Source organism: Solanum verrucosum, unplaced genomic scaffold (assembly GCF_900185275.1).
Source record: "Solanum verrucosum unplaced genomic scaffold, falcon-dt-bn FXZP01000529.1, whole genome shotgun sequence".
Classification (NCBI taxonomy): Eukaryota; Viridiplantae; Streptophyta; class Magnoliopsida; order Solanales; family Solanaceae; genus Solanum; species Solanum verrucosum.
The window spans coordinates 20262-44153 of NW_026020436.1; the positions used below are offsets into that span (position 1 = coordinate 20262).

General features: G+C 30.0%; 1 protein-coding gene across 1 annotated transcript; it reads left to right on the forward strand.

Moving 5' to 3' along the window:
* Positions 1-6134: 6134 nt before the first annotated feature.
* Positions 6135-8625, forward strand: LOC125808128 (aspartic proteinase 36-like; the record flags this gene model as incomplete). The annotated part of the gene is made up of 4 exons (XM_049487875.1): positions 6135-6437; positions 7504-7633; positions 7803-8050; positions 8401-8625. Coding segments are annotated over exons 1-4 (821 nt in total), but the record flags the coding sequence as incomplete, so codon positions are not given.
* Positions 8626-23892: the final 15267 nt, after the last annotated feature.

Consider the following 23892-nt stretch of genomic DNA (forward strand, 5'->3'; position numbering starts at 1 on the left):
CAAGTAGAACCAACGATTTATTCGAATTTTTTTCGATTAAAAATTATATTATTTATGTCTATACTTTATTTTAAAAAAATACTTTTTTTCCATTAATTGAAATTTTCCATTGAAAAATGTTCATTGACTATTTGTAAGATATTTTGATTAAATCTGTGAAAAAAGTAAAAATGTTTAGTCCAACATTTTAATGGAAATCTACCATGCATTTTTTTAGAGCTGGTTCGGTGGAAATGAGATTGAATCATATTTTATAGTACAATTTTTTCAATGATTCGCGGTGGAAAATGTCTCTATTTCCCATAGTGATATGTAGTAGATGTTGAACCTCTTTTTAACTTTTTTATATATTTATCTTTTCATATTTTAAACTTCATGATAAAAATTCAGACTCCGTCACTATTCACGACTAGGCAACGGCGCTAGATTCAGGCTATCAACATTGCCAAACACATTGATAGTTACTAGACTCATATTGTGTTCTAGCTTTAGGTGACATGAGTTTTGAAATGTTTTGAATGGCTAAGCATTTTTGGATTTGATTGTCAAGTACATTAGATAAAATTATTGTGTTTAAGTGGACCAAATTAAATGTCTTATATATGTATGGCAAGTGTCAAACTATGAGACCATATATATATACTAGGTAATGTTGCCCGTGCTATGCACGGGCACGGGTCCAATAATATAAATGATATGTTTTGGGGCTAATAACGGAGATTTTGAAGCGATTGTTTGCGTGGATAAAGGAATAAGTTTTTTTATCACAAACTTGTACTTTATTTGACGCTATTCAAGGCACAATAAGACGATCCACATACAACATTTTTGAAATATTTTATGTTGTCAATTATCATGATTTATAGTATTTTTACGATAGATTCACTTAAAGAATGAGTGGAATTTTTTGTATTTTTTTTCAAAACATATTTTATGTTGTCAATTATCATGATTTATAATATTTTTACGCATTTTTTAAATATAAAAAACCCAAAAAAAAAAGGACAAATAAATTAAAATGGACCCAATATATGTTATTTTTGTTGTCTCAATTTATGTCACACAAATAAAATTTGGAGAGTCATCCAAATTTTAATTTTTTTTTTAAAAATGTTTTAAGTTATTAATTATTGTGATTTATAATATTTTGATGTAACTTTCAAATAACCAACATTACTGGTCACTTTGTCCTAATTTATGTGATATGGATAAAAATACAAAATTAACCCTTTTAAAATGTCTTTAAAATATTTTAAGTTGTTAATTATTATTATTTATAATACTTTTTTGGTAATTTTAAAATGATATGTGTTATTTTTTCTGTCCTAATATATGTGAGCCTGAAAGAATTCTGAGAGTGAACCTATTTTATTATATAGCTTTTAAATATTTTAAATTGGTAATTATTCTAATTTTTAATGCTTTTTAAGTCATTTGTAAATGATATATGTTGCTTCCTTTGTCCCATTTTATATAGTATAAATAAAATTCCCGAAACCAACTAAATTTTTAATATATTTTTTAAAATATTTTAAATTATTAATTATTGCGATTTATAATATTAAAAAAAAAGTACAAAACTTGTATCAGCCTAAAAAATGACCACGATTATTCGAAGCCTACAGAAAGCAATATGGTTGTACGTAATTTTTAAATACTTAATATATATTACTCCACTTGTCTCAATGTATGTAGCATTGATAAAATTTCAAGATTCAATCAAATGTTGTTAATTGTTAACATTTATATACATTTTACGTAGTTTTCAATAATTTCACATTAAACAATACATATTACTACTTTTGTCTCATTTTATGTGACATTGATAGATTAATTTTAAGAATCAGTCAATTTATTTTTTCTGTTTTTTTAATACATATTTTAAGTGGTCAAAATCACGATTTATTGTATTTTATACATAATTTTTAACGATAGATTAATTTCAAGAATTAATCGAATTTTTTTATATGTATTTATGTTTGAAATATTTTATGTTGTCAATTATCATGATTTATAGCATTTTTACGCAATTTTTAAATATAAAAAAAAGATTAAGACAAATAAATTAAAATGGGCGCAATATATGTTATTTTTGTTGTCTCAATTTATGTGACACAAATGAAATTTGAAGAGTCATCCAAATTTGCATTTAAAAAAAAAATGTTCTAAGTTATTAATTATTGTGATTTATAATATTTTTATGTAACTTTCAAATAACTTACATTGCTGGTCACTTTGTCCTAATTTATGTGATATGGATAAACTTACAAAATTAACCCTTTTAAAATGTCTTTCAGATATTTTAAGTTGTTAATTATTATTATTTATAATACTTTTTTGGTAATTTTGAAATGATATATGTTATTTTTTCTGTCCCAATATATGTGACCCGGATAGAATTTTGAGAGTCAACCTATTTTATTATATATCTTTTAAATATTAAATATTTTAAGTCATTTGTAAATGATTTATTATATTATATTATTATATATATATTTTATATATATATATATTATATTTATTTCTACTATATAATAAAAGGGGTTTTCTTATGATATTATATAATAGTAGAATATATATTATATAAACTCCCTTTTATTATATAGTAGAAATTACAATTACAAAATTAACCCTTTTAAAATGTCTTTAAGATATTTTAAGTTGTTAATTATTATTATTTATAATACTTTTTTGGTAATTTTAAAATGATATATGTTATTTTTTCTGTCCCAATATATGTGACCCGAATAGAATTTTGAGATTGAACCTATTTTATTTTATATCCTTAAATATGAAATATTTTAAGTCATTTGTAAATGATTTATTATATTATATTATTATATATTATATAAACTCCTTTATAGTAGAAAAATAAATATATATTATATAGTAGAAAAAATGATTTATTATATTATATATTATATATTATATAGGGAGTTTATAATTGGACATTACAATGTCCCATCATAAACTCCCTCGAGAATATATATATATATATATAACACCCTTTACATTACATGTAATAAACGTGGGAGAGAGCTAGAGAACTCCGGCATGTGTTTGTACATGTGATATAAAAAAAAACGATTTCAAATCAACGTCTGATCAGCTTGCATTTTGAGATCGTGTTTTCAAAACTTTATGAATAGAAAAATTAATTCATAAGTTTATGTTTTGTGTTGATAAAAAACTCAGATTTTAATTTTTGCAAAAAGAAAAAAGTTCATGTTAGCTCAGTATGAAGAGAATGTTTCTATCACGTGATAGAACTATAATAATTAATAAGAATAACTAGCTATTGTATTGACTAGTGATTATTTTAAAAATAATATTATGTGTATTTGGAAATTTGTAATTATAAGCATTTATCTATAAAAAAAGGGAAATATGCGATTTATTAATGCGATGTCTTAGAATATTCTGATATTTTGTTTATGAACTATAATTTATTTATTTGGTAAGAGTGTATAAAAATTAGGAAAATTTTAATATGAAATTTTCATATTTTTAAAATTATATATAATTTAAAACTCTAAATGGCAGAAACAAAACTTTTATTAAGATTGTATGTCCCCCTTAGATTAATGTTAGCTGTTCATTATTCTATTTTCTCACAAACTTTTAATATGTGACGACTTTTTAATTTTCTTTTTTACTTTAACTATTTTTGCTATTTTATATTGTACTTTTTATTTTTCATTTTTCATTTATTTTTATATCCTTTCGATCCAATTTTAAAAAATGTCTTTTTCAGGTCATGATTCTATCAAAAGTAAGTTTTCTATTCAACAAATATAAAAATAGATAAATATACAACTCATCGCCTCAGACCCTATTTATAAACTATACTAAATATATTAGTATTATTATTATTATTATTATTACTATATTAATTGATAGTTTAGACTAGGACTGTTCAAAATCGAACCGAAACCGATAACCCGAACCGAAAAAAAGTTATTGGTTTAACAGGAATGGGTTATTGGTTTAGTGGTTTTGATAACTGTTTTGATTTTTTTGTTATCGGGTTATCCGTTCTTAACGGTTTGAGGTTTTTTCTTAACGGGTTAACCGATAACCCGATAGTAAATTAAATAATTATATTTATACCATTTTGTATATAAAGTCCTTGACTTAGAGTTCGATTTCCTACTTTTATTTTTGGTTGTCTCAACACTTGGTTATTCTACAATGTAAAACATTTTGCTTTTGAGCAAGATGTAGCTTGTGATCTCATGTACATGGTTCATTTTGTTTGTCACCTTGTTTCTAAGTAATTTTTCAAATTTATTTTGTGTCAAATCATAACGGTTAAATCAATAACCGAACCTATAACAATTAATAACCGATAAACCAATAAACAATAGGCCAATATCTTAATGGTTCTATAACAGTTTAGCATATCTACAAACTGATAACCAATAAGTCAAATTGATAAACTTCAAAACTGAACCGAACCGACCGATACGGGCTTAGACTGTCTTCAACTCATTTTATTACAATTTCAATCAATTCTCTATGTTCCAAAAAAGTTGTATTATATCTATATAGAGATAGAGTTAATAAAGAGAAAGTAAGTAAGTTATTTAATTTCTTCCCAAATTTTCTTTAGTTTTTCCTTACGAAATATTTTCTAAATATTATATTATATTATATCTATATAGAGATATAGTTCACAAAGAAAAAGAAAGTAAGTCATTAAATTTCTTCACAATTTTTCTTTAGTTTTTCCTTGCAAAATATTTTTTCTCTTCATTTTTATTTGTTCATAATTGACTTAACACACTTTTTACACATTAATAAATGAAAGAGTTTTTTTAATCATTTTACTCTTTAAATATAATAAAAATTTTAAAGAAATATATTGAAAAAATAACTATACTTAATAATAAGAGTAAATTAAAAACTAAGTAGTAAGTAATTTTTTTAAATTTTTTTTTATGACAAGGGAAACCTGTAGCCGTTACCCTTTGGGTGCACCCTGACACTATTATCTTTACTCTTTCAAGGCGCCTAAAACCACTAGACTACATCATATTGTTGTGTCGAGGGTGTCCAAAATATGTTATTTAGCCACTTTATTTATCATTTTACTTGTATATACGGTATAATATTCCGACGAAGGGTGTCCATTGGACAAATGGACACCCTAACACAAGGGTGGCTACGCCACTGCCAAAAGGCAAACCCATTACTTTCGCTGGCAAGGGGTTTCGAACTTCAGACCTCCAACATGGAAATTCCAGGCCAAATTAAAACATTGGGCCATCCCGAAGGGTAGTTTTTCTAATTTTTTTAACTAAATAAATTAAAATAAATATTCATTTTTAATACACTAAACAAATAGAGATGAACGGAATAAATATAACTATTAACTATAGTACTATTAGAACAAGATAAAGGGGGATTAAAAGAAAAAAAAGGAAAGCCAAGGCCTCGAGTTTAAGCCTGGTATATGGAGAAAATTTTATGGGCAAATTACAGAAATCACATACTTTTAAGGCAAAATTACAATTTATCCCTTAAAAGTTTATAATTACAGAAATCTTTCAAACGGATACAATAATATAAGCGCTGATACATTAATCTGATACACGAGATACAATAATATAAGCATTGATACATGCGCGAGATACAATAATTTAAGCGCTGATACATTAATCTGATGCGTGAGATACAATAATATAAGCGCTGATACACTAATCTGATGCGCGAAAATGAGAGATTTTGGAGATTTATAAAACTTATAGGGGATAATGGTAATAAGTAAACTAAAATGTGAGATTTCTGTAATTTTTCCAAATTTTATTGAGACAGTCATTTATTTAGTCGGTGCTCCAATACGGGCTCAGCTCGGAAAACCCAAAAACAATAAACATTTCCTTCCCTTAATTTCCAAACAAAAAGAGAAACAAAAGGAGAAGAGAGAAAAAAAAAAGTTCTCCTTTTTCCCTCCATTCCAAAACAGAGAAGAAACCCATGCAACTGCGTCTCTTCCCCTTCTCTTTTCTCTCTGGTTTTCAACTTTTAGCACCAGAAAACTCCATTTTTGAGTAGACCAAGAAAAACCCATCTTCCCAATTCCATTTTTTGCACTTTTCTTGGGCCAATTTCATCTTTGTTTGCTCTTTTTTCCGTTTCTAATCATCGTTTTTGCTATTAATTTAAGAAAAAGAGGCACTTGGGGTTGTTAATTTCAGTATTTGGGAAGTACCCAGAATGGGAAAATTCGATTTTGGTTGGGCTTCGTTGTTGTTAGTTATACTTGTTTGGAGTGTAAATGTGGTAAGTGAAGGGGTAATTAAAGTGAATTCTAAGTTTACTGGGTTGGAAAGGAATTTGCGTGCCCTAAAAGCTCATGATGAAATGCGCCATCTACATATTCTCGCCGGTATCGACCTTCCTATCGGTGGAACTGGCCGTCCTAATTCCGTTGGGTTTGTTTTTCCGTTTACTCCCTTTTATTGAATTTTGTGTTTTTGTTTGTTTATATGTGTGTGATTCTGCACAGTTTGCTGTGTTTTTTTCTCTTTGGAAGTGACGAACAGTGATGCATTGTGATGTTGTACATTTTGCTGCAATTGTTGTACATTTCTTATTCTGCATGTTGCTTTTGCTGATGTGTGAATTTAAGGAAGCTTTATGTTAGGAGATCAAATGGGCAGGTTAGCTGAATTTGGGTGTATTGAGTAAATGATCTGCCCAAAAGTTACTTTGAGCTGAAATAGGTTGGGCTAAAATGGGGTAGACTAACTTTTTTATTTGTTCTTTTATAATTTTTTAACTACCCAAAACACCTTTTTTCCCCTTTATTATGGTTGTATATAACGTATCAAAGAAAAAAATTAAATCTTTTTGAAAATATTTTGGCAATGTTTCGCTTATTGATCAATTTGGGCTACATACTAGAACAATTTTTAAATGGATTGAATTGGGCGGGTCAAACTTGAGTGGGTTGTGCACCATCCATGTTACAATAGTCAGAGGTGGATCCATGTGGTGGGTTGGGGATGCACGTGCACTCGTTAACTATGAAAAGAATTTGGTATATTATATACCTTAAAGAACTATCATATATTTTGAAAGGCCCTTCAAACATATCTGCTGGATTGGGTCATTTGGTCAGGTTGCCCCTTAGGCCCTTGAGCGATGACGCATGACCTGAGATCGTGTCTGGCTGCTACATTATTTGGTGCCCCCGTTGTCTTCAAATCTTGGTGCCACTTCTGACAGTAGTGGTTGTAAAAGTTTTGTTGAATTAAAAGAATTTGCATGTATTATCAATTGGCTATATTTTCAGTGTCAGCTTTTAATTAAGCCTATATCATCTGATGAATTAATAATTTCCAGAAGATACTTAGATCTCAGGTAATAAATTAGATAAGAAGATCTCGGGTAAATTAGATAAGATGATGAATTCCATGGTTGAGTGATTTGAATGATAGTTGTGTAGTCAGTTTGAGCTGCTATTGAAATCATTCCCTTGATCTTTTGTTATTATAGGCTTTACTTTGCTGAGATTGGGATTGGAACACCTCCAAATAATTATTTTGTTCAAGTGGATACGGGAAGTGATATAATGTGGGTTAACTGCATTGCATGTCAAAGATGCCCCAAAAGAGGCTATCGTAATGTACGTTTCTTTTAAATACACAACGAATATGTTATACGTATGTTTATAGTTGTTTTTGTGTGTGTCTATAATTTATTTCTGCTCAATATATGAATTGCTCTCGAAAGCAAAGCTATTTTTACTTGATGCTGTACTCCGTCCTTTTTTATCTGAATGTTTTCCTGGGCAGATCGAGCTAACACTCTACAATCCAAGGGATTCTCTCACTGGTAAACTCGTTGTTTGTGGTCAATCATTTTGCAAAGACTTCTACAAATGTTCAGGATTAGGCTGCTCTGGTAATAGTTCTTGTATGTATGATCAAGCTTATGGAGATGGAAGCTCTACTAGGGGCTACTTCGTGGAGGATGTTGTCCAATACAATAAGGTGTCAGGTGATCTTCAAACTAAATCAGGAAACGGGAGTGTTATTTTTGGGTAAGATGTATGTTATCTAACATGATAGCAAAATAATATATCTTTAGCTCTTATAATCCTCAATCCAGAGCTTGATTTGTAACATTTAATTGAAAAGGTGATCTTACATGGGTTGCCTCTGCTTCAAAAAATTTCAAACTCATGCTTGTTATTCTTTGGTTTACTTAGCATTTATGAGTGGTCTGCATCCTTATGTGAAATTTGAACTTTTGAATACTCATTTGTTGCCAATAATATGCATTAGTTGAGGCAAGATCTGGTGAGACATTTTCTCTTATTCCCTTTGTTGTTCATTCTCTTTTCTTTCTTGGATAATAAGTTTATTGATGTTTCCCCTTGTATTCTCGCAGGTGTGGTTATTCACAATCTGCTGACCTGATCTCTTCTGATGAAACTTTTGATGGGATTCTTGGATTCGGGAAATCAAACTCATCCATACTTTCCCAGTTGGCTTCATCTGGAAAAGTGAAGAAAATGTTTGCTCACTGCTTAGATGGTGTGAATGGTGGTGGTATTTTTGCCATTGGGAATGTTGTGCAACCAGAAGTGAACATGACTCCTTTGGTAACTAACAAGTATGTACATTTTCCCAAAAGATTATAAAGCTTTTGATTTGTTTACTGCTCTTTTGTTAATTGCAATATTTCTCTCTGAACTAGTTGTCAGAGTCTTGCGTGCAGGATGCTGTTATTGAAGTTGACGACTTTAAATTGTTGATTACCTTTCTTTTTGAAATATTGGAAGATAGCAAAAACCATCATGGTTTCACTTGTCACAGTTTCTTATCCACCTAACACCCATTTTCAGAATGGAAGAATGACTAAAGTAGACATTGCGGCATTTTTTGTTTAAGAGAGAATGGGAAGTGAACGGAATTCCGTTTCCGTTCTTTGGGGCATTCAAGCCTTCTTGATCTTTTTCTTGAGTAAAACCACGACCTGGCTTGCCAGGACTTTTAGAACTGCTTTTCACTAATCTTCTCAAGCAAAAGTAAAAGCCAGTTACAAAATGAGATTAGCTTACTAATCTCCACTCTAAGGAATACCTCCTATTACTTAGATGAGCCAGAGCAGATACAACACTGCCCATTAAGTTATCACCCCTAGATAACTTAGACTTTGCTAAGCGGATACCACACCGCTCACTAAATCAACTAGCTCCTAGATGATTTAGACTTTGACTAGGCAAATACAACACTGCCCACTATACTAATCCTAACCGATTATATAGACTTTAGAGTAAGAAGCTAAGTTACCCTTAACTTAGCTCTTACAATGATTCACACAAGTTTGAAGCGTTTCTTTCACAAGTGAAACGAATCCTACAATATAAGCACTATTACAAGCAAACAAAGTAACAACTGGTACAGGAATCACTTGAAGCAATCACTACTAAAAACACAGTGAATACCGACCTAAAAATTTCCGACCTCAAATGGAGGTCGGTAATTTCCGACCTCCGGAGGTCGGTAATTTCCGACCTCCGGAGGTCGGTATTTACAAGTAGTCGGTTTTTATTCAAAATAAAGAGGGAAAACCAAATTCCGACCTCCGGAGGTCGGAATTTTTTCTCAATTAAATATTTCATAATACCGACTTCCGAATGTCGGTAAAAATTAAATAGTATGTAATTAAAATACCGACCTCATGAGGTCGGTATTTTTATTTCGACTATTAATTAAAGCGACATCCAGAGGTCGGTATTTTTATTTCATCTAATTACTTTTAAAAGCGACATCCGGAGGTCGGTTTGCGGTTTCCGGGTAAACCAAATTCCGACCTCAAGAAGTCGGAATTTTTCCCAGAAAATGAATTACAATAAAAACCGACCTCTTGATGTCGGTATTATTTTCTCTTTTGATTTAATTTTTTTTAAATTGTTTTCCGGAGGACTATTTTGTGTTCTTAAAATTTAATGTGATATATATATATATATATATATATATATATATGTTTAATTAATAAAATCAACCTCAAGAGGTGAGTTTATATTAAAATAATTATCTATATATATATGTATGTGTGTGTGTGTATATATATATATATAATTTCACGACACATCAACAAAAGTTTAATTTAATAAATTTACATATATATATATATATATATGTAAATTTATTAAATTAAACTTTTGTTGATGTGTAGTTAAATTTATATATATATATATATATATATATACATACATATATGTATATATATGTATGTATACATATACATATATTATATGTTGATGTGTAGTTAAATTATATATGTTTAATTAATAAAATCAACCTCAAGAGGTGAGTTTATATTAAAATAATTATATATATAGTTGTATACATATATATGTATATGTATACATCTATATATATATACATCTATATATATATACATCTATATATATATGTAAATTTATTAAATTACATATATATATATATATATATATATATATATATACACATATTAAAATAATTATGTATATATATATGTGTGTGTGTATATATATATATATATATATATATATATATATAAATTTATTAAATTAAACTTCTGTTGATATGTAGTTAAATAATATATATATATATATATAGAGAGAGAGAGATGTATGTATATATATATATATATATATATATATATATGTATATCATATATATAGATGTATACATATATATATATATACATATATGTATACATCTATATATATGATATATATATATATACACATACATCTCTCTCTCTCTATATATATATATTATTTAACTACATATCAACAGAAGTTTAATTTAATAAATTTATATATATATATATATATATATATATATATATATATATATATATATATATATATATATATATAGATATGTAATTTAATAAATTAAACTTTTGTTGAAGTGTAGTTAAATTTTATATATATATATATATATATATATATATGTAAATTTATTAAATTACATATATATACATATGTAATTTAATAAATTAAACTTCTGTTGATGTGTAGTTAAATTTTATATATATATAATTTATATGTTTAATTAATAAAATCAACCTCAAGAGGTGAGTTTATATTAATATATATATATATATATATATATATATGTTTAATTAATAAAATCAACCTCAAGAGGTGAGTTTATATATACATATATATATATATTTAAATTTATTAAATTAAACTTCTGTTGATATGTAGTTATATATATACATATATGTATATATATATGTATACATATATACATATATATATATATATACATATATATTTAAATTTATTAAATTAAACTTCTGTTGATATGTAGTTATATATATACATATATGTATATATATATGTATACATATATACATATATATTTAAATTTATTAAATTAAACTTCTGTTGATATGTAATTAAATTATATATATATATATATATATATATAATATGCGTTTAAATTAATAATAAGATGTAAATAAATAAGAGTAAGAATTTAGATTTAAACAAAAGAGGATAGCTTCTGTCAAGATGATGTAAGCTGCGGTTGTAAAATTTGTTGTAAAATCCTACTCAGTACTCCCTCTTCCTGTTCCGTTATCTAGTATTAGTAGTTTTTTGTTGCTGAATCCATGTAATTTCTCCCAAAATTACTCTTTTTTTTTTTTTTTTTTACTGTTCATCTCTTTACCTTACTCCTTTCATCTCTTTTCTTTACCCATTTTCTTAGCACCTGCTTCTTTAACCACACCCTGGGATTCACAGTCCTTTTGGTTTTCTGACCATGGCGGACTTTCAACATCCCTAGGTATTTACAGGTTAATCTATCGGGGTTACTAAGAGGATAGAGAACTAACCATTTACTAAGAATAAATCAAAGAGTGAACATGTTAACGAAAATCATAATAGCATATCATAATAATATGAACATCATATCATATATACACACATAATAACATACACAATAATAACATAGTACATACACTTAGGGAGAAGATTACTAGGATCTAGAAAACAGATAACTACTTACATGATAATGGTCAGAATGAGGTTTCCCTTTCGGGAGTCCCCGAAGTGACCTTGCAGGTACTTGTAGGAAAATAAACACTCACACTCTTTGTACAAACACAACAAACACTTACTCACTTTTTATTTTGAAAGGGAAGGGGAATATGTAAACTATTACTTAGAAATATTAAGCTTTTGCTCTCTGCTCTGCACTTCGCTCTATCTCTTTTCTTGTAATATGGTTCTATTTATAGAAGTCCATCCGGATTTGAAATTCGGATTTCAATTTCTAAAAACTTTCTTCACCTGCCGGGTGCTCTTTGGGCCCCATCGTCACATGACTTTGTGAAACCTTTGTTGAAATTGAGTGTCTTCTTTGTCTTCTTGTGATAGTGGAGTGGTGTCCTTCTTTTGTCTTCTTGTGATAGTGGAGAAGTGGACATGTAGTGGAGTTTCTTTATCATAATGACTTGTAGTGGAGTCTTGTAGTGGAGTCTTGTAGTTGATGAAGGCTTGTGATGTCACTGCTTACCTATTTGTAGTGGAGTCTTGTAGTTGATGAAGGCTTGTGATGTCACTGCTTACCTATTTTTTTTTTTTTTGTCTTCTTGTGTTGATGTTATTGCTACGTATTTCTCTAGGTATCCAGGTTGTGTAGTGTTACAGAATCAAAACTCATCCCTGAATCATTGTCGTCATTTGGATCATAATGTTGATTAAACTGGTCTGATAAATTATTTTCGTCACTGCTACTCTCGTGGTCAGAATTTGCTGGATCTGGCTTTGGATTTTCTCGTATGATTTTTTCTTGTACTTCTTTAGTCTTTTCTGTGAGAAATTTGTAAAGGGAACTTTTTATTATTTTTTCTATCCTTTTATTTTTTTTTCTTTTTTGGAGGAATCCTTTTGTCCTTTTACTTGTCTCTGCCATTGTATTGAAGCTTGCCGGCAGAATTCTTACACTTTTTGGTAAAGTGTCAACCATCAACGGATTTGATGAGTCTTTACCCGCTACCGTTTGAACGGGACTAGCTGTACCTTTAGCTGGTACAATAGCTTTTTCTACATTCGTTGGGGAATGTACACCCGTCTTATCCATTTTGTGGGGAGATGGAGAACTCTTATTTTGATCGGTATTTCCAAGTAAAAATCTTATCCTCTCTTGTAATGAGTGGATATGTTGTGTCATTTTCCCTTTTTCTGTTTCTAGTCTTTCGATTGTCTGATTTAGCCTTTTGAATCCTTCCGTCATTGAGGAACAATGATCGCAGAAAATGATTCTGTTTGTGTCTTTCTGAATATTGTATTGCAAAACGGTCTTGAAATTTGTCTCAAAGCTGGACTGATGAAATAATTAGGCCCGAGAGTTCCTCTAGCATAGTCTAGTGCTTCATTCAAATCATTGAATCCCTTAAAGAGTGGGGTAGGGAAGTCTTTAATTGAATCTACTACTTCTATCCATGTCTGGAACACGCCCTGTAATTTTCCTTGGATTACTACATAAAATCTGAATTTTTTGTCTTCATTTTTGTCTGTAAAATAATGGCTTAATGAATTTACTACGGACACGAAATAACTGTTGTCTCGAGGAATCTTGTTGTATGCTATCCATAGGTTGTCTATTAAGCATCTTTGAGGTCTATCTATCTTCGTTTCTGGCTTCACCCTGAAACTTAGATTGGATGGAGGATAGAAAATTAAATTTTGTTTTCCAAAATATATTCTTTCCATGCTCGTTGTATTTTGTCTTGTTTGTGGTTGAAATGAAGTATTTCCTAAGAGAGTCTGCAACAAGTCTTTGTCTTTTTGCCCACTTGAATTTGAACTAGATGCTCCGTCTTTATCTGTACTCATGCTGAAAACAAACAGTTAGTTTTCATAAGTCTGCTTAGTTGATCTGCTAAAGAATTATCTTTCCCCTTTATATGCTCTAAAGATATATTGTATATTGATGTAGCGTCTAAAAAATTTAACCATCTTCTTTTACTACTATTTTTTCCTTCTATTTTTTGGTGAAATTTTACAATAGCCTCGCAATCCGTTCTTACCAGAATTTCTTGTTTATTAATAATGTATAACTTAAAACTATTTAATCCGTATATAACTGCCAAAATTTCTGCATCTATGCTACTCATATTTCCCTTTTCTTTGTATTTTCCGCTGTGATAAGCGCAAATTTTTTCGTCTTTTTTATCTCCATATTTATTGTTTTTTGTTTTCAAAACTGCTCCCCACCCTTCGAGACTTCCGTCTGTTTCTACTATTGGGTAATCTGTTTCTAGTGGGAGGGCTAAATCTGGTATATCTTTAACCATTTGTTTGAGTTTTTGTACTAGTTTTATGTCTTCTACATTAAATGTCTTTTGTCCATGACTTCCTGTTTTAGAGTATAGGGGTCCTGCTACTTTCCCTAGATCTTTGATGAAACTCCGTGCATAATTTAGTATTCCTAGAAATTTTTGCAAGTCTTTAGTATTGTCTAATTTATCAGGCATATCTAGGACCTTTTTTGCTATATGGGGTTGTAGTTTTATCTTTCCATTTCCAATTTCTACCCCTAGGAATTTTATAAGAGTCTTACATAATTCCATTTTCTTTTTGCTAATTATAATTCCATTGTCTACGAATAGTTTAAATACCGTTTGCAAATGTCCTAGATGTTCATTTGTATTATTACTAAAAACTAAAATATCGTCTACATAAACTAAAATAAAGTTTTTATAGTCTCTAAATATATTATCCATCTTTCTTTGAAAAATTGGAGGGGCTGTTTTTAAACCGAAGGGCATTACCAACCATTCGAAATGTCCTTCTGGGCAGGTAAAGGCTGTCCATTCTATGCTATCTTCATGCATTTTGACTTGCCAATATCCGGACTTACAGTCAAACTTACTAAAAAATTTTCTTCCTTGTATTCGATTTATTAGTTCTGATTTGTCTGGCAATTTATATCCATCCATTCTAGTATTGTCATTAAGTCTTTTATAGTTTATTACCATCCTAGCTTTTCCTCTTAGTATTTCATTGTGATTTCTTACCATAAATGCGGCTGACCTATGTTTTGAAGTTGACCTTCTTATTACCCCTAGATTTAATAATTCTTTTATTTGATCTTCAAATTCCCTCAGGTCTTCATTCGTGGATTCTATTGAAGCAGTTTTAACCGTATATTCTGGGTTAATAATATCAAGTCTGCAGGTTATATGATTGGCTTCCCAGTGCTTCAGGGGTCTTTCTCCAATTATTTCTAGTTTATCTAAGATAGAAATTACTTCGTCTAGGTCTTTCTGGTTTTTTATAACTCCTATATGTTGTAATCCTTTCTTAAAATTATAAAGTTCAGTATTTATTTCTATTAAATTATAGTTTTTCTCTATTTGTATATCAGATAAACTTAATTCTAATAATTCAATTTCTTTAATGTCTTCCTCTTCTGTACTAACATGTAATTTAGTACAATTACATTCTTTCCCTTTATTACATTTTGATGTATTTGTATTATCAGTATTCTTAACATACCTTGATTTTGTAGGAACTGGTTCTGTTGTTATGGAGGTTTGAGTCATATTTTTAGAAAATATTACTCCATCTCTAGTGAGAAGACAACTTCCGTTATTATGTAATAAGAAATCTAAGCCTAAAACAAAGTCTATCCTAATATTTAAATCTCTAACCCATATTTTTTCTAGTTTATAAGTAGGTTTATAGAAATCTGCACATGTGTTTAAAAAACTTATTTGAGCATTACTAACATAATGTTTGTATATATTTGAAGATCCGTCCATTTGCATGGCGCTTTGTGGTTCGGAAAATTCCTTTATTATTTCTATAGGCAGGATATTTCTATTTATTATACTCTTTGTACACCCTGAGTCTACTAGAGCTAAAGTTTCTATTTCATAGTTTTGAATTCTTATTCTCGTTAATATTTTGATAGTATTGATCTTTTTGTCTTCATTACAAATTAATCCTTCAAACGATTTGTATTCCTCTTTTTCATTTAAGAGCTCAATTCCTTCCTTTTCTTCTACCTCTTCTTCTACTTTTTCTTTTCCCTTTTCTAATTTATTCATTCTGTCTTCTAAACTATCAATCCTTTTTTCTAGGGACATTAATGTTTTTTCTTTTATGCTTATGGTCTGGTCTATAACTTTAATGTTAAATATTTTATTGATGCACATGAGGCATCCTTCTATATAGCAATTCGTACATTTAGCTCTTCTGTCTTTACTGGGATATCCTGTACAATTAAAACATTTTTGGCTATCTAGACCTTTCCCTTTTAAAAATTGGTGATCACAATGTAGATTGACAAATGTAAAATCCTTGATGTCCAATTTTTCTAATCCTATCTCATTTATTAAAGTTTCTTCTTCTGAATCAGATGAGTCGTGTTGTCTTCCTTCTAAAGCATCTATACTTATTACTGAATATATACTTTCATTATCTGACATGTATTCATCTACATTTATCAGGGTTTCTTGGAAATCTTCTATGAGTTGGGAGTTTCTCGTTCTACTATTATTTCTTCCTGGACAAGTGTTAGCAAGATGTTCTTCACTTCCGCATGTAAAACAAGATAGTCTATTTTTATAGATTCTATTATTATTATGTTTTCTTACATGTCTATCTTTATTTAGGTAAGGCTTTTTTGCCGTAGATTTTCGTAGATAATATTTTTTCCTTGGTCTGTAGTCTTGGTTATTTTGATATTTTCTTCTATATTTCTTATTTGGTGTACCTTGATCATAGCTTTGTGTTGTATATATATTCTTACAAAAACCAGTCTCATTTTGCTTTAATTGTTTTTGTATTTGTATATTTGTACACTTTTCCTGTAATATTTCCATAACATGCTGTATTTTATGTCCGATAGACCAATTAACATTTGGATTTTGCATAACTCCTTCTCTTTTGCTCCATCTTTCTTCTATTTCTCTTCCTAATGCTCCAGGGAGTTTATTAAAAAGCTTTTTTCCTAAGCTTTGATCAAACGCATTGCCGCTTATAGCGCATAAATAAAAATAATCCTTTAGAAAGTTTTTGATATGGCTCCAATTTGTAATGCTAAGTTGTTCTAGTTTTATTAATTATTCTTTTGCAATACTACCAATCCACTATTAGGGTCTTCTCCTGTTATTAGGCTGTGTATTTTATTAGTGAAATTATATGGATTTGGTCCCATATTTACTAGTTCTTGGAATTCTTGAGGGTAGGTTACCTTGTATGCTTCCCACATTCCTTTGATTGATTCTCCTAAAAAGGTTTCCATGTATCTATACATAGTTTCTGCATCTGTCTCACTATAATGATGTATGTAATCTGCTACTACTATTCCTTTCCATACATCTATTACTGAGTTCCATAATTGAGGATCATGAGCTGCTATGTTTAGTATCTTACCTCTATCTCCTCCATCTTGAAGCTTGATAGGGGCTTCTATTGGCATTCTTATTCCTATTGGTCTAACCATTTCTGGTTCTGTTGCCGGGTCTTGCCTATATACCCGATGACGTGGTAAGTTTCCTATAGTATATTCTACTGGTGTTATGGGGGTTGTCTTTTGAAAAGGACTTGAACTAGAAGAAGCGGTTTCCATGAATTCTTTTAGACTGCGTGTTGTCTCATCATCACTTTCTTCTTGGGTGTTTTCTTTTTGTCTATACCCATAATTATCTATTCTGAATTTGCATTCTTTAAAATGTGTTTCTACTATAGAGATATCTATTTTTCCCATTTTACAACCTTTACACTTAAACAAACTTGTTTTATTTTCTTTATGTAATTCTTTAGCTTGTGCTATTGATAAGTCTACTTCGTAGTCTTCTTCATTTATATTTTGAATATTCATACCTTCCATATTAATGGTTGATTCATTATCTTCTAAGTCTTCCTCTATTTCTTTTTGATCTGTATATTTATAATCAATGAATCTAATTGATGTCTCTCCTTTAATATTAGTGTATGTGAGGTGGTCGTTTGGTCGTAATACTTCTTTTTTGCAGAAATTTTCTAAATTCCATTCTCTACCAGCATATTCTTCTGAATTTATTTTTAAAGGGTTCATTAACTTGATTCCTTTATTTCCCATTATACCTACTGCATCGTCTATCTTTATTTTAAACTTTGAACTGCTGTTGGTGGCTAATTTTCCTATAAAGCCAACACAAACTAAAAGATTATTTACACAGTTCATTTCTTCATACCCTTTGGTCTGTATGCCTATTTTTATGTACTTACCAAATTCTTTTGAATTTATCATAAAATCTGGACTACAGTAAAATATTCCTCCATTGTTACTCATGTCTACTTCGGTTAAACCTATTATTGATCTTTTAGATTCTGACCATCTGCTATCATATAAAGTAATTAGTACTTTAGTACCTAAATTTTTTCTAGTTAATCCTTTAAGCCCTATCACCACCAATCCCATGTGCATGAGATTCATTCGTCTTTTTTGTATTTCTTGCATAGATTCTTTACTAATTAAATTTATACTTTCACTATCGTTTTCTGACACGCTTAACTGTTCTTCTCTATAATGTCTGTATAGATGTGCTGTTGATGAGAAAAAACCTGTATTATAGAGGACTTGTGGATTTAGCATTTTTAATTTATTTTGTTTGAAAATTTCTATGTCTCTATCTACATCTATTAATTCATCCAGCTGGTGACTACTACTAGGCTTAGATGAGTTATTCATAATTCGAGCTAACATATTGTTTCCTAGTCGATCTTGAGAGAAACTGGCCCTTTGTCTTTCTTGGGAATTTCTATTCCTGTTTGAAAAAAGGTCCATGTTTTGTCTTTTCTTTTAGGTTTATCCTCTTGAGGAGTTAATTCCACTCTCTTGAGCTGTTCTATTAAGTGTTGTATATCGTTTTCTTGCTTACCTTTTTTAGTAGGGGTTTTATTTTCCAATAAAATATCTAATTTTTTATTTATTTCTTTTATTTGGTCTTCTAGGTTTTTATTTAATTCTAATAAAGCAAATATTATCAAATTGTTTTGTTTTACGCTTATAGAATCTGTTTTTCCTGGTGGAACGTAATCTGATAAACCTTCAGGGTTAGCTTGAAATTGTGCTGTTTTTCTAAGGACTTCTTGGTAAAAGAGGTTGTTCATGAAAGGGTTAAGTCTTTAAGTTTACTTAGTTCTTTCTTAATTTCTTTTGTCTCTTTATAAAGGTTTTCTATCTGGCTATTTAGTATTTCTAAAGGATTGTTATCAGTTATCTTATTTACTACTATGTTTTGTACCTTGGAAATTATATCTAGTTGCTGATTTTTTAGAAAGTCAAAATTTTGTTCTATTTTTTCTAATGATTTGTTTTGTCTTTGTTGCAAGGTTTCTATGGTTTCTATTATCTTTAGAAATCTATCGTCTTTGGACTGACTGTGTTCTGCTAAATTTATTATTAGATCTGTAACCGTATTTAAATGTTGATTCTCGCTATGTAAAATATGGTCTCCTTCTGCGAAATTACACTTAAGTAGTGATCCAAATTTTAGTCTTCGATACTTCTTTTCTGAAACTATTTCTAAATCTAAGTATTCTAATCTCTTAATACTTCCTATTATGCTAAATATAGAGTTCTGTTTTTGCAATCTTGTGTTTCTATTCTAATTTCTTTTATGTAGTGATAAACTCTTGCTCCTATAGTAGGTATTTGTAAATCTATTTGTCTTATTTCTTGATGTATAGAAGATATTTGATTTGGTGTTAATAAATCTGAAAATAACCTTAGTTGCTCTGTATATAGTCGTCTTTGTTCTAATAGAAAATCGTATATGTCTATATAGTTCTGTCTTATTTTTAATAGATACCAATGATATTCCTGGTCAATTATGATCTGTTTTTCGTATGGCCTAAATTTTTTCTTATATAGTCTAGATGACATATACTTAAACTAGAATGAGTACTACGTTGTTTAACCTAAGAGAAAATTTAAATTACTAATATGATTTCTTTGAACTTCTATACGTCTATTTGCGTGTTAGATGTTACTATCTATACTATGTAATTCCCACTTTAAAGCACTTAATAACTCTGGGTTGACTAGGGTTGGTCGGTTCGAAGAATATAAACCCCCGTGGTTACAAAGTCTGTCTGTTAGGTCTTTAGTTTCTAATATTTCTAGATATAAACTTAAACCCTCTTTAATCTTAAGCCAGTCAGCTTTAGTCTGTAATTCTCTATATAGATACCAATAATATAATCTTAATTGGTTAGCAAAAGGGTGTCTTTTCATATATTATCTTAAATTGTGTTCCCAAAAATCTTCTCGCTCTGATACCAATATAATATGCGTTTAAATTAATAATAAGATGTAAATAAATAAGAGTAAGAATTTAGATTTAAACAAAAGAGGATAGCTTCTGTCAAGATGATGTACTTAAACTCTTTATATAATTATAAACATATTATGTCATATATACACACATAATAACATACACAATAATAACATAGTACATACACTTAGGGAGAAGATTACTAGGATCTAGAAAACAGATAACTACTTACATGATAATGGTCGGAATGAGGTTTCCCTTTCGGGAGTCCCCGAAGTGACCTTGCAGGTACTTGTAGGAAAATAAACACTCACACTCTTTGTACAAACACAACAAACACTTACTCACTTTTTATTTTGAAAGGGAAGGGGAATATGTAAACTATTACTTAGAAATATTAAGCTTTTGCTCTCTGCTCTGCACTTCGCTCTATCTCTTTTCTTGTAATATGGTTCTATTTATAGAAGTCCATCCGGATTTGAAATTCGGATTTCAATTTCTAAAAACTTTCTTCACCTGCCGGGTGCTCTTTGGGACCCATCGTCACATGGCTTTGTGAAACCTTTGTTGAAATTGAGTGTCCTTCTTTGTCTTCTTGTGATAGTGGAGAAAAACTATAATTTAATAGAAATAAATACTGAACTTTATAATTTTAAGAAAGGATTACAACATATAAGAGTTATAAAAAACCAGAAAGACCTAGACGAAGTAATTTCTATCTTAGATAAACTAGAAATAATTGGAGAAAGACCCCTGAAGCACTGGGAAGCCAATCATATAACCTGCAGACTTGATATTATTAACCCAGAATATACGGTTAAAACTGCTTCAATAGAATCCACGAATGAAGACCTGAGGGAATTTGAAGATCAAATAAAAGAATTATTAAATCTAGGGGTAATAAGAAGGTCAACTTCAAAACATAGGTCAGCCGCATTTATGGTAAGAAATCACAATGAAATACTAAGAGGAAAAGCTAGGATGGTAATAAACTATAAAAGACTTAATGACAATACTAGAATGGATGGATATAAATTGCCAGACAAATCAGAACTAATAAATCGAATACAAGGAAGAAATTTTTTTAGTAAGTTTGACTGTAAGTCCGGATATTGGCAAGTCAAAATGCATGAAGATAGCATAGAATGGACAGCCTTTACCTGCCCAGAAGGACATTTCGAATGGTTGGTAATGCCCTTCGATTTAAAAACAGCCTCTCCAATTTTTCAAAGAAAGATGGATAATATATTTAGAGACTATAAAAACTTTATTTTAGTTTATGTAGACGATATTTTAGTTTTTAGTAATAATACAAATGAACATCTAGGACATTTGCAAACGGTATTTAAACTATTCGTAGACAATGGAATTATAATTAGCAAAAAGAAAATGGAATTATGTAAGACTCTTATAAAATTCCTAGGGGTAGAAATTGGAAATGGAAAGATAAAACTACAACCCCATATAGCAAAAAAGGTCCTAGATATGCCTGATAAATTAGACAATACTAAAGACTTGCAAAAATTTCTAGGAATACTAAATTATGCACGGAGTTTCATCAAAGATCTAGGGAAAGTAGCAGGACCCCTATACTCTAAAACAGGAAGTCATGGACAAAAGACATTTAATGTAGAAGACATAAAACTAGTACAAAAACTCAAACAAATGGTTAAAGATATACCAGATTTAGCCCTCCCACTAGAAACAGATTACCCAATAGTAGAAACAGACGGAAGTCTCGAAGGGTGGGGAGCAGTTTTGAAAACAAAAAACAATAAATATGGAGATAAAAAAGACGAAAAAATTTGCGCTTATCACAGCGGAAAATACAAAGAAAAGGGAAATATGAGTAGCATAGATGCAGAAATTTTGGCAGTTATATACGGATTAAATAGTTTTAAGTTATACATTATTAATAAACAAGAAATTCTGGTAAGAACGGATTGCGAGGCTATTGTAAAATTTCACCAAAAAATAGAAGGAAAAAATAGTAGTAAAAGAAGATGGTTAAATTTTTTAGACGCTACATCAATATACAATATATCTTTAGAGCATATAAAGGGGAAAGATAATTCTTTAGCAGATCAACTAAGCAGACTTATGAAAACTAACTGTTTGTTTTCAGCATGAGTACAGATAAAGACGGAGCATCTAGTTCAAATTCAAGTGGGCAAAAAGACAAAGACTTGTTGCAGACTCTCTTAGGAAATACTTCATTTCAACCACAAACAAGACAAAATACAACGAGCATGGAAAGAATATATTTTGGAAAACAAAATTTAATTTTCTATCCTCCATCCAATCTAAGTTTCAGGGTGAAGCCAGAAACGAAGATAGATAGACCTCAAAGATGCTTAATAGACAACCTATGGATAGCATACAACAAGATTCCTCGAGACAACAGTTATTTCGTGTCCGTAGTAAATTCATTAAGCCATTATTTTACAGACAAAAATGAAGACAAAAAATTCAGATTTTATGTAGTAATCCAAGGAAAATTACAGGGCGTGTTCCAGACATGGATAGAAGTAGTAGATTCAATTAAAGACTTCCCTACCCCACTCTTTAAGGGATTCAATGATTTGAATGAAGCACTAGACTATGCTAGAGGAACTCTCGGGCCTAATTATTTCATCAGTCCAGCTTTGAGACAAATTTCAAGACCGTCTTTGCAATACAATATTCAGAAAGACACAAACAGAATCATTTTCTGCGATCATTGTTCCTCAATGACGGAAGGATTCAAAAGGCTAAATCAGACAATCGAAAGACTAGAAACAGAAAAAGGGAAAATGACACAACATATCCACTCATTACAAGAGAGGATAAGATTTTTACTTGGAAATACCGATCAAAATAAGAGTTCTCCATCTCCCCACAAAATGGATAAGACGGGTGTACATTCCCCAACGAATGTAGAAAAAGCTATTGTACCAGCTAAAGGTACAGCTAGTCCCGTTCAAACGGTAGCGGGTAAAGACTCATCAAATCCGTTGATGGTTGACACTTTACCAAAAAGTGTAAGAATTCTGCCGGCAAGCTTCAATACAATGGCAGAGACAAGTAAAAGGACAAAAGGATTCCTCCAAAAAAGAAAAAAAAATAAAAGGATAGAAAAAATAATAAAAAGTTCCCTTTACAAATTTCTCACAGAAAAGACTAAAGAAGTACAAGAAAAAATCATACGAGAAAATCCAAAGCCAGATCCAGCAAATTCTGACCACGAGAGTAGCAGTGACGAAAATAATTTATCAGACCAGTTTAATCAACATTATGATCCAAATGACGACAATGATTCAGGGATGAGTTTTGATTCTGTAACACTACACAACCTGGATACCTAGAGAAATACGTAGCAATAACATCAACACAAGAAGACAAAATAAAAATAAAATAGGTAAGCAGTGACATCACAAGCCTTCATCAACTACAAGACTCCACTACAAATAGGTAAGCAGTGACATCACAAGCCTTCATCAACTACAAGACTCCACTACAAGACTCCACTACAAGTCCATTATGATAAAGAAACTCCACTACATGTCCACTACTCCACTATCACAAGAAGACAAAAGAAGGACACCACTCCACTAT